General features: G+C 40.5%; 1 protein-coding gene across 1 annotated transcript in view; it reads right to left on the bottom strand.

The window, feature by feature from the left end:
* Nucleotides 1-1240: 1240 nt before the first annotated feature.
* The window catches only part of Rnf212b (ring finger protein 212B), a 44588-nt gene continuing 32739 nt past the window's right edge, over nucleotides 1241-13089 (bottom strand). Inside the window, exons 11-14 of the mRNA XM_050126169.1 lie at nucleotides 6398-6437; nucleotides 5525-5619; nucleotides 4353-4414; nucleotides 1241-1303 (exon numbers count right to left, since the gene is read on the bottom strand). Coding sequence (XP_049982126.1) covers nucleotides 1241-1303; nucleotides 4353-4414; nucleotides 5525-5619; nucleotides 6398-6437 — 260 coding nt within the window. The remainder of the gene's footprint in view (nucleotides 1304-4352; nucleotides 4415-5524; nucleotides 5620-6397; nucleotides 6438-13089) is intronic.

Here is a 13089-nt window from a genome sequence, read left to right as displayed (position 1 = left end):
GTCAAGTCCATTAACATCTGATTTAAGGGCTGGGTGTGTGGTTCAGTGACAGATCTCTTGCCTACCATGTATGACACATAATTTCAAGCCCAGCACACTTTAAAATGGTTTCTGATTTAGTTAATTTTTATTATTTAAAGATTCAGAACACATTTCAGTAAATTAAATAAAAATAAAAAACCAGAAGACAGTAAGCATCTGTCAGCACACACATGGTCCCCAGCATCAGACTGGTGGGATTTATTGATGCTTCAGTTGGGACAGAAGGCTGTAACTCCACTTGCTCATTCCACCGTTCTAGAACCTGCAATAGCAAGAGTTGCAGTAGCCATAAAAGTATCCTCTTTTATGATTCTTTTCTTCTTTATTAATCTACATATTTTAGTAAGCTGGAAACCTATTCTACCTATTGTTCTGACAAAGGAAAATCAAGACATTTCATAGCAACTGGATGTAGAAGAAACAATAGGTAAAATAAATATAAATTAGGACAAGGAATAGTTGATATTGATTAACATTGGCAACAGGAAAGTGAGATTTAGAAATGAACCAGGATAAGTATATTATCTAGCCTCTCTATCCACAAGCGTGAGGCCAAGAATTTCTGCTACTTTAGTTTCAAACGAGGAAATGAAAGGCAGTACATATGGGGAAGAGATAATTATCCTCCGGAAGCCTAGTATAAGACCTAAAAGCTTTCCTGTGCATTGATATAAGTAAGACAGTCACTGAGATGGCTTAGAGGGTAAAGGCACTTGCTGCCAAGCCCAGTGACCTAGCTGGGTCCCCAGGACAGATGTGGAAAGAACTGACACAGTTGTCCTCTGACCCGAACAGGTACATACACAAAATTAATAAAAAATTCAAGGGCCTGGAGAGATGGCTCAGCAGTTTAGCATGCTTTGTGCTTGTCAGAAGGCCCAAGCTAGGTTCCCCAGTGTCCATTCAGAGATCTCATAAACTCTGGCTTTAGGGATGTCACACTCTTTTGGCCTCCAAGGGCACATGTACTACAAGCACCCATATACTAGTGATATACCCCCCTCCACACACACACACTATTTACATTTTAAAAAAATGTTTTGGAGATAAAAATATAAAGTGCAAGAGAACAAGCTGCAGAATGAAACCAAGAAACAACAGTATACATTTTCAAGCCCTATATCCCCTAGTGGGTATGGACACTGAAGTCCATCCTTGAGTAGTATGCATACATAGATCAAACCTGGAAAAGGGATGTCTATCTGGAAATGCTCCATCCTTCTCTCCTGGCTAATCCCATCTGCCTCTGTGGGTAGAATGTCTGCAGCAGAGAACAGATTTCCATGTCATGACGAAACAGACAAATTAGCGGTGTTTCCAACCATTAAAGTTGAGTAGAACAAAACTAACTGCCATTGCTTCCCCATGGCATCTCCTCATTGTATGATTGACTAACTTCCAAAATTTTGTTTTAGAGACAGAGTCTCACTATTCCTGTTTTCCTAGGGCTTGTCTATGTAGACCAGGCTGCCCTCGAACTCCCAGAGTTCTGCTTGCCTGTTTCCCAAGTGCAGATATTAAAGGTGTGTGCCACCATGCCCAGCCCAAACTAAGATTTGATACATCCTACATGATAAGGGTTTTATTGCTACTTAAGAAACTCTAGAATATTCCAGTGCTTTGTGATGATAATGTCAAATGTAGTAGAAACATCTAATTGGGTGGCCTGCTTACAGTTCAGAGGCTTAGTCCACTATCAACATGGTGGGGAGCATGGTGGCATGCACACGAAAGTGCTGGCTACATTTTGGCTTGCAGGGAACAGGAAGTCAATTGACTGCCACGTTGAAGGAAGACTGAGCAAAAGACATCTCAAAGCCCACCCACACAGTGACACAGTTTCTTCAACAAGCCTCACCTCCTAATAGCTACTCCCGTTGGGAGTCATTTCCTTTCAGACAACCACATTCCACTCCTTGGCCCCCAAAGGCTTATAGCCATATCATAATGCAAAAAAAAAAAATGCATTCAGTCCAACTTCAAAAGTTCCATAGCCTCTAACAGTCTCAAATTTGTTTCAAAGTCCAAAGTTTCTTCAGAGATTCATGCAATCTCTTAATTGTAATACCCTTATAAATATCATAATAAAAAAATCGCATACTTCCAAAATGCAGAATACGGAGCATAGTGAGAAAATACTGGACCAAACCAGCTGTGTAAACTCTGGACTGCAGCTCCATGTCTGATGTCCAACTCCTTTCAGCTGTGTTGACTGTAGCACACTTTTTTTCTTGGGTTTATTTCATTCCCTGTTAGTAACTCTCCTTGGCAGGTATCCCAATACTCCAGCATCTCTAACAACTTGGGTTCTCCAAGGCAATCCAGGCTTCAATTTCCTAGCTTCACTCAATGGCCTCTCTATTAGGCTTCCATTCAGGGACACCCAACACATGCCAGGCCTCGGCGGCTTTACTTGATAACTCCTTTCTTCTATCTTAACACTCTGCTACTTACTGAGGCTGGAACATGGCCCACTTGTTCTATTACATCTTCACCACCTTTTTGTCTTCACTGCCTAAGCTTGACTGTCCTGAAACTTGCTCTGTAGACCAGGCTGGCCTCAGATCTGCCAGCCTCTGCCTTCACAGTGCTAGGATTAAAGGTGTGCCCCACCATACCCAGCTCTTAACCTTTTTAGTTTCTTTCCAGAAGTTGTAAACTTAGTTGGGTGGGATCTTGCCTGAGGTCACCACTCCTTTTATTCCATTTCTTAATCCATTTATCTTCTTGAACATAGGATTTAGCTCCATTCCACTTCCTGATGCTCTTTTTCTCCTCAAAATTTACCCTGCTCAGCTTGCTCCTTTTCATTATAATTCTTCATTAGAATTATCACTAACATCCACACAACAGAGTATATACTAGGCCATTTTGAGATCTCTTCCAATGGAGTTAATCCACAACTCTTCACTTTAGCCTCAGGCAGACTCTTCAGACAAGGGCACCTGGCAGCCACTTTCTTCACTTAAATATCACAGGAATGATCTCTAAGCAACATGTTGTAATGGATTAATTAAAAATGCTGTGGGAATCCCTGGTGGCTGCAGTGGCAGAAACACTGCAGGTCCCTGAGCTGTGGCAGTGGACCATGTGGCAGCAGACAGCGAACAGTGGGTCTCGAGAGCAGCCAGGCCCAGGCAGAGACAGTTCCCTGAGTGGCTGCAGCAGGCCACGAGAAGAGACAGACAGATGGGCATGCCATGTAGAGTGAGACTGGATATTTATTTAGTGGGTTAGAGAGGGGAAAGGGAGAAGGGGAGAAGAACAGAGAGGCAGAGAGAGAGAGAGAGAGAGAGAGAGAGAGAGAGAGAGAGAGAGAGAGAGAGAGAGAGAGAGAGAAGGAGAAAGGGGAAAGAGGAGAAGTGGGAAGAGGCAGAAGTTGCCTCTTCAAGAGGGAGACAGAAAAAAAGAGACTCAGGCTGCAAGCAGGAAGGAAGATCTGCCTGCCTCAGAGGAAGAGGTGGGGGGAGTGGGGAGTGGGCGTGGCTTATCTCTTAAAGGAACAGAACAGATCATTACACATACTAAAATTTTTTTCATCTGAAACCTCTTGAGTGAGCCCCAGAGGTTCAAATAACTATTACTAGCTTGTCTTCCATGCTTGTACTAGTATAGCCCATTAAGCAGTGTTTAAAGCATTCCATTGCTTTCATAACCCAAATTTCCAGTCTAAATTCCTCCAAATAAACACATGGTCAGGCCTATCACAGCAATATCCAAGTCCCACTTGTTTTAGTTAGAGGTTTTATTGCTGTGAAGAGACACCATAACCACTGCAACTCTTATAAGGAAAGCATTTAATTGGGATGGCTTGCTTAGAGTTCAGACCATCATCATGGTGGGGAGCATGGTAGCATGCATGCAGATGTGCTGGCTACATTTTGGCTTGCAGGGAATAGGAAGTCAAGTGTCACACTGAGGGGAGCTTGAATAAAAAACAAAAACAAAAAAACCTTAAAGCCCACCCCACAGTGACATACTTCTCCAACAAGGCCACACCTAATAGTTTCACTCCCTTTGGGGGTCATTTTCTTTCAGACTACCACACTTCCTATTCATACTTTTTTTTTGCATTTACATATATATATGTCTGTGTATTTGCTTGTATGTATGCAAACAGAATCATCAGACCTAAAATACTCCTTTTGAGTTACCTGTCAGTAAGGTAGAACATTAAAACTGAGACCATCCTGAGAAACACCTAATATCACTCGCCATTGGTTATATTATACCGTCACCCTCAGCCTTTAGTGTGGAGGTCTAACTTCAAGAGTTCTATGCACATACGAGTTTGGCTAGCCAGACATCACCTGTAAGGCCGGAAGATGGAAACCAGGAAGATTCTCTGGTGTGGCTCTGCTCTCCCTCTGACCTAAAGGACAGGACAGAATTGTGACAGACAATTTACTTGTGCAGTTTCTTAGTCATGTTACTTGTAGGCCACAATATCTAGTGAGTGCTTAAAGAATAATACTTGGAAAGGGAGACTATTAAGTAGCTTGGCACAGTGGTGTATGCCTGTAATCCCAATATCTGTAAGGTCGAGGAAGAAGAATGACAATTTTGAGACTAACCTGGCCATAGAAAGTTTAAGGCCAGCCTGGACGATATGGGAAGACGTGTATGTGTGTGTGTTTAAAGTACATACCTGCAATCCTGTGATCCCAGCCCTTTGGAGACTGGCCTCACTTACAATGGGAATTCCAGGCCAGCCAGGGTTAATGAAAGAAACCCTGTCTGAAAACAATCAGCTAAGCACTTTGAGAAATGATTTTCTTTCTCATGCCAACAAGGCTATATACACCGGCATGCGGACAGAACAGTCTGAGGCTGAAGTTTAACTAGAGTGGAAGGAGGCAGTCTAAAAATATGGGTGAGCGTCTGAAAAGACAGCAGGGCTGGTAACAGCAGTACTTTAAAAACAGACACTGCATTTAAACCTTTGGAACTGAACTGCCAGCATGTTCAATTAAAAATCCAGTGGATGTTGGAGGACAAACTTTGAGGGGTTAGTTTTCTTGCCTTCCATCATACTATTTACATACCTGTGGGTTCTAGAGATCAAACTCAAGTCACCAGACTTGGCAGAAAGCCTTTACCGGATGAGCCCTCTTACCACACCCCAACATGGGATGTAGAAAAAAACCAAAACTAGTGGTATATGCCTGTTATTAAAAAACTTGGGAGGTAGATGCACGGCAATCACCAAGTTTTCAGTAAACCTGAACCTCACTGATGGTTTAAGGCTACCTGACCTGCACAACAAGATCTTGTCCTAGGAAACCTAATTTGTGATTAGGACACATAGTAAGGCCCTGGTCCTGAATTTCATCCATAGTTTGAGGGGGGTCATGGAGGAAGGAGCCAGCCTAATCCTACAGGCCAACCTGTACATAATAGGATTCGACTGAATTTTATACTAGTCAGACAAAATTCAGACCTTCCTCTCACTTGTAAAGGAAACTTGAAAATATTAACTCACCAGAATTGCTGGGAGTGAGGACTCTTGTGTGGCCTGAGTCCCCACTGAGGAATGGTCTATAAGAAACTCCCTGTCCAGAGGAGGCAGGTGAAGGTCTAAGAAATGGAAATAATAGCATCAATAAAACTAGAATTATACCATCCCAACTATAATCCCAGAGGTGGGAATCCACAGAGGCAGAAGGACTGAAGCAAGTTCAAGTCCAGGCTGGTCTACATAGTGAGTGGAGAGCCAGGGTTATAGACCAAGACACTGTCTCAAAAACTAATCAACCACAACCACCAACAACAAAGGTAAACTCAATAGAGGAAAGATCAAGGTAGACGTGTATGTGAAGAGTGAGTCTTTAAGCTGGGTGGTGGTAGCGCACATCTTTAATCCCAGCACTTGGGAGGCAGAGGCAGGCAGATCTCTGTGAGTTTGAGGCCAGCCTGGTCTACAAAAGCTAGTTGCAGGACAGGGTCCAAAAGCTACAGAGAAACCCTGTCTCAAAAAACAAAACAAAACAAAAGTCTTTAGATCAGAGAGAAAATACCCTGCCTACAATGGAGAAGATATAACTTGAATGCCTATTATACATAGTATTCTCCATCTTCTCATAAACTGTATAAACTGTGGATTATGAATGCCACTAGGATAGGCCATCAGACAAGGAACTCTAGGCATGCTGGCAGAATCACTGTGAACACATCTCCAGAAAAGGAAACAAGACACTAAGCATGGTTGTGCTCACCTGTGAGCCCAGAACTTGGGAGGCAGAGGCAGGAAGACTAGGAATTCAAGTTACAGAGTGAGTTTGAGGTCAGCCTGAGCTACATGAGACCCTGCCTCAAAAACTAATGCACACAAAAAGTAAGTTGTAATGTTACTTACCTGTAGGAGAGGCTATGAGTTGAACCTGGGGAAGGGGTTTCTGGAAGGCATAAATATGACAGTGAGATAATTCAGACGGGATTCAAGGGCCAGTGCAAAAGAAATGGGGTCAAAGTGTTTTTTGTTGTTGTTGTATATATTTTAAGGTTAGGGCAAATGGTAAATTAAAAGGCTCATAAGTCACTTAGCAGCACCTCACAAAGGTACTCTTTTCCCTTTCTGGATATGGAGAACAGGACCCATCGCTGCCTTGAGGTGCTTTAATGTGCCTGTAATTTCTTTGGCTTTCCCTTTAAGATGGTACTGAAAGTATAGCTAAAGACAAGAGTCATGAAATTGTCAAGGAGAGACATCAGTGAAAAGAAAGTGACACAGAGCTTCAAACATGATCCTCAGAATCCAAGGCAAGGGGAAAGTTTGCAAAATCAGTTAGAATATCATTTCAGACCTCCTTAAATTATAAAGATCTAGTGGCAATCTGGAAAATGTACATTAATAAAAATAGAAAACTGTGAGTGTGAGTAAAAGCAGCTAACGTTATAACCTTTCAGCTATATTCATGTGCTGTGGGAGCTCCTTCTGCTCCTTCAGCCAATAGCCTTTAAGATACCAGTCCACTTGGGCATGATCTCTTATACTATAAATGCAGCTGTAAAACATGCACTTGCTCTCTTGCTTCCAACTCTCACTTCCGGCTGCTAGACTCTGTTCCTGTTCCCTGTTTGTACAGAGGACTGTTATCAAGGACAGTGATCTGTAAGTCTCTCCTAAATAAGTAACCCTTTATTATTCATAATTCTGAACTAGTGTGGGATTATTTTGTGACTTCTGCCATCTCTGGCACCTGAACGTGGGGACCAGTCCACACTTTTTGGGATCAGTCTGCCAGCCTCATGGCGTGTTGGGCATTGACTCTCCTGCCCATGACTTCAGCCGGCCCCCAGATGCAGCAGGCTGCTCAGTGCTCCCCAGCTTGTGACCCACATGCCAGCCCGCACACTGCTGCCTGTGATCCCCACAGTGCACACAGTCTGCAACTTCCACTGATGGAAAACTTTGGGTTTCCTCTTTATCCTGGGCCCCAACTCTTGGAATCATTTGATCGCCTTAGTAACTGTTGTAATTTGTTAAACAAAGCATATTTTTCAGTACCTAAATAAGCAACACCTGCTGTTCAATGCTGCTAGCATCTCTCGGCCACGTGGCTGCAACTGCGACACCTGCTGGCCGATAACGATTATTACACCTACTCCAATTCATTGTAATTGCCTTACGACAGGTAAGATCTGAAAAATTACAAAAAATGACCGATAACATCCAAGAGTTCAATAACCATTTTGTATATATTATGGAAGGTATTGTGCAAGACTTATGCTATTTTCCTTTCTATTATTAGATTCTAGAAATTAGCTTTGTTTTCAATATTATCTCATTAAAAATGGTTCAATACTATGGAAAGAGAGGAAATTGAAAGAATTTATGCTGTTGAATCTGTCAGACAGGAATTTATTGAAATTGATGAGCAAGGACAGAAGGTACAATGACAGAAGTTAGCCTCATCAGAATGTGCCAGACCCCTGGCATATCTGGTAATTTCCATAGAAAGACTATCTGACACAAAGTACCCTAAGGTAGTCAAAGAATATGCATGGGAACCAATACATATGAGTGATGTAAAAGAAATAAAAACAAGCAATAGTTTTTTATGGGGTACATTCACCTTTGTCAGGGAAATTGTGAAAATGTGGGCTTCAAGCACTAAGGCCACCCCACACGATTAGCTTCAATTAATCTCAGCAGTCCTAGAAAATGAACCTCATCTGCTTTGGAAGTGTTATTGGAGAAAAGAGGCAAAATTTTTAGAACAACGGGGGGAAGCAAAAGGATTTGAGACTTCCCAAGATCAAATTCTTGGCAAGGGTCATTACTCTGATCCTCAGGGACAGGCTCGCCATGACGAATGTACCTCCTCCATATGTAGTACAGCAGCTTTAAATGCTTGGGACAGGATTCAGGAACCAGGAAAGAGGATTAGGTCTATATTAGGGTTAAACAAGGACAGAGAGAACCCTTTACTGACTTCTTACAAAGATTGATTAAAGCTGTACAATTAGGAGTGACAGAACCTGAAGTTAGATGTGCACTAATTGAATCCTTGACTTCTGAAAATGTCAACTTAGAATGTAGAAATATCCTTAGACCTTTAAAGGCTAGATCAGCACCCAGAGATGAATGGATCTTGCATACAATGAATGTTGAAACATTTGACTATAGTACTGAAACTTGGGTAGGAGAAGTGATTTCCAATGGTATGAGGAGACACCAAAATAAAAATGTTTTAGTTGTGGTAGAATAGGACATCTAAGAAGGGATTGTAGACAAGGAATTCCTAGGAATAATATCTCCTCTAGGAATGGCAAAAATAGGAGGACTTAGTCTTCTGGTAGGAGGTATGGGAAAGGTTGACATTGGACTAATGAATGTAGGTCAACAAGAGACAGACAAGGCAACCCGGCACCACTGGGAAACTCCATTGGGGGGCCTCTCACAGGCCCTGATGTCAAACAAGGCCCAGTCATTCCCAGTCACTGTGGAGAACATGTCTCACCAGGAATATTAAACAATCCAGTGCCTACTGTAAAAAACCATACTGTTTTGGATGATGGAATAGACCTGAAGGATGAGTCAAAAACTCCAGTAAGAAATAGAAAACGTATATTTTGTCAGACTTCTATAAATGATCAAAGACCAAAGCTAAGAGTGTGTATAAATGACATTGTAATTGAGGGATTACTAGACACAGGTGCGGATGTGACTATCATTACTCCAGAATCTTGGCATCCAGACTGGCCTCTTCAAGAGGCAGATATTTAATTCCAAGGAATTGGAACCCTATTTAAGTAAAATAAAGCACGAGGTGGGTTGAATGCATAGGGCCAGAAAGACAGAAAGGAAGGCTGAGGCCATATGTAACTAATATTGTAGTGAATTATGGGGCCATGACCTATTGCAATAATGGAATACCCAGGTTAACATTCCTGCTATCCTCAAAACTCATGTTTCTGGAAAGGATATTATAAGATATTATAAATGAGAATCACCATAGGCTGTACAAGAACACAAAGCAACTACCAAACCCTCAGAGGTACTAACAGCCTTGCCTTTAAAATGGTTAACTGAGAAACCCATATGGATTAAACAATGGTCTTTAACAGAAGACAAACTGCAAACTTTAGAACAGCTGGTACAAGAGCAATTAGATGCTCACCATATTGAAGAATCAACCAGTCCTTGGAATTCTCCTGTATTTGTTGTTAAAAATAAATCTGGAAAATGAAGAATGGTGACAGATCCAAGAGCTGTCAACAAGGCTATCCAACCTATGGGCCCTCTACAGTCTAAATTTCCTCTTCCTTCTCTATTACTAAAAGGATGGCCTCTTATTGATTTAAAGGATTGTTTCTTCACTATACCTTTACAAGAAAAGGATCCAGAAAATTTTGATTTCACAGTGCCTACTTATAATAATTATCAGCCTACTTGGAGATACCAGAGGACCATCCTCCCACAGGGAATGCTCAATAATCCTACCCTGTACCAATACTTTGTAAATCAGCCACTGGAAATAATACGCAAGCAATTTCCTAAGTCTATAATTTACTGTTATATGGATGGCATTTTGTTATCTGACTCAAATGCAGATACTTTAGAAAGAATATTTGAAGACGTAAAAAAGTTTTGCCTAAATGGGGATTACAAATTGCTCCTGAAAAATATAAAGAGGAGATTCTGTCAATTACCTGGGTTACAAAATAGATTTACAAAAAATTAGAATACAAAAGGCACAAATTAGGAGAGACCTATTACAGACTCTTAATGACTTTCAAAGATCGTTAGGAGATATTTCCAGTCAGTGACTGGCTGTTGGGATAACACCTGACCTAATAGTTCATTTAAATAAAACATTAGATGGTGACAAAGACTTAAATGGTCCCAAAGAATTAACAGCTGAAGCGAAAAAAGAATTGATGATTGTTGAAGACAAATTACAGGAGGCACATGTAGGCAGAGTGAATCCAATCTTAATTATATTCTAGTCATGTTGCCTTCCAGAATTTCCCCTACAAGAATTTCAATGAAAAGGGAAGACATTATCTTAGAATGAATCTTTTTACCACATAAACCAAGTTAAAAATTAAAAGCTTATGTGGAAAATTCTCTGAATTAATTATAAAAGGAAAATTGAGACTTTGTCAACTAGCAGGTATAGACCCAGCAGAGATTATAGTTCCTTTTACTGTTGATGAAATTAAAAAATATATGGGAAGACAATGAACCTTGTGCTAATTTTTTTGGAAAAATTAATAGCAATTATCCCAAAAGTGAAAGAATTAACCTTATAAAGAGAACTTCTTGGATTCTTCCCTTAATTGTACGTGATGCTCCAATAACTAGAGCCATACATTTTATACAGATGCAAATAGATCAAGAAAGGCAGGTTTACAAATCAGAAGGATAAGTAAGGTGGAACAAAGTGGCAGAATTATATGATATTCTCATGGTACTAAGGGATTTTAAAGAACTTCTTAATATCGTTACTGATTCGCAATATGCAGAAAGAGTTGTCTTGCATATTGAAACTGCTGAATTTATACCAGATGATACAGAATTGACTTCACTATTCATACATGTTCAAGATATAATCAGGAATAGGCTTTTTCCCATATACATAACACACATCTGATCCCATATAGGTCTGCCAGGTCCTCTAGCACAAGATAATGCAGAAATTGATCAATTACTGATTGGAAGTGTGCTGAAGGCCTCAGAATTTCATAAGAAATGTCATGTCAATAGCAAAGGTTTAAAGAAAGAGTTTTCTATTACATGATAACAAGCTAAGGATATTATAAAGAGATGTCCTACTTGCTCTTTCTATAACCAAACATTACCAGCAGGGAGTAACCCAAAGGGTACTCAAAGGAATAAAATCTGACATATGGATGTGTTCCACTTTACAGAATTTGTAAAAATATGTACACCACACCATTGACACCTATTCAGGTTTTCAGTGGGCAACTGTCTTGAGCTCAGAAAAGGATGATTCAGTAATCACTCACTTATTAGAAGTTACAGCTATCATATGTATACCTGCACAAATAAAGACAATGGTCCAGCATATGTGTCTAAGAAAATGAAACAGTTTTTTTGCTTATTATAATACAAAGCATATTACAGGTATGCCAAACAGGGTCAGGCAGTTATAGAAAGATCAAATCGAACTATAAAGGATATGCTGAACAAACAGAAAGGATTGGAAAATGTCCCCAGAAATAGATTGCATAATGCTTTATTAATCTTGAATTTTCTTAATGCTAATGAGAAAAAGGCAACAGCAGCAGAGAGACATTGGATAATAGAAAAAACTTCTGAATTAAGTCAGTCAGTATATTTCAAGGATGTGTGGCCCTCACAATGGAAACCAGGAGATATGCTACATTGGGGAAGGGGTTTCACTCTTGTTTCCACAGGAGAAGAAAAGCTATGGATACCATCAAAATTGATAAAAATTTAGTTTGAAAAAGAAAAACCTCTTGAGAAAGAGAAATGACAGCTCATCCACAGAGGTAACAAATCATACAGGTGATAAGAAAACATCATAAAGGTTGGGGTAGGGTACTGTCCTTGTCTTTGCAGGAAAATATTTATCTTCAAAGAGTGGAGAGACCTTGGATATCTAGATGCCTAAAGATAAAAAGATCGCTATTCAGAAAGAATCAACAAGCAAAGAGAAATCTGCCTTATGATGCTATATTATCTGCATGGTAAAATTTGATTATTTGGACATGTATATACATCTTTACTTAAAAATAAGAGCGGGCTTTGGAGTTGGACAATGGCTATTCTTCTCTAAATCCAAGCATGTTGTTAAAAAAAATTCAGAATTTCTGTCTCATGTCAGGAGCCATCTGGTATGGAATAGAAAGAAGATAGATTTTTTTTTTGGTTCTTCGAGACAGGATTTCTCTGTGGTTTTGGAGCCTGTCCTGGAACTAGCTCTTGTAGACCAGGCTGGTCTCGAACTCACAGAGATCCACCTGCCTCAGCCTCCCGAGTGCTGGGATTAAAGGCATGTGCCACCACCGCCCGGCTAAGAAGATAGATTTTAAGGAAATATTTTACTTTTCTCCATGCCCATTTTGTTTATATCATATCTTTCACTGAATATGTCTATATAAATAATGCTTAAGTTTTCCACAATGAACAGTAGATTTTCCTCCAATAATCTCACCTAGCCAGTACCTTATTTTTTTAACGGTCTTTTTTAAATTATGTATATATTTGCATGTGAGTTACAGGTGCCCAAGGCATGGGATCCCCCAGAGCTGGAACTATAGCCAACTATAGTTGTAAGTTGCAGACCTGATATGGATGCTGAGAGTAGAACCCTGGACCTCTGCAAGAGCAATATGAGCTTTTAACTACTGAGATACCTTTCCAGCCCTAGTACCTTATTTCCTGAGAAAGTCTCTCCTACAGAATCTGAGCTCATTAGTTCTGTTTGTCTGGATAACCAGTACTTCCTGTCTCTACCTCCCCAGTGCTGAGGCTACAGACACATACCTCTGTGCCTGGATTATACACAGGTGCTTGGGATTCAAAGTCAAGTACACATGCTTGCTCAGCAGGTA

The sequence above is a fragment of the Alexandromys fortis genome, unplaced genomic scaffold, assembly GCF_014885135.2.
Source record: "Alexandromys fortis isolate MF-2015 unplaced genomic scaffold, M_Fortis_MF-2015_v1.1 scaffold_258, whole genome shotgun sequence".
NCBI classification, from domain to species: domain Eukaryota; kingdom Metazoa; phylum Chordata; class Mammalia; order Rodentia; family Cricetidae; genus Alexandromys; species Alexandromys fortis.
This window is presented reverse-complemented; position numbering and strand designations above follow the sequence as displayed.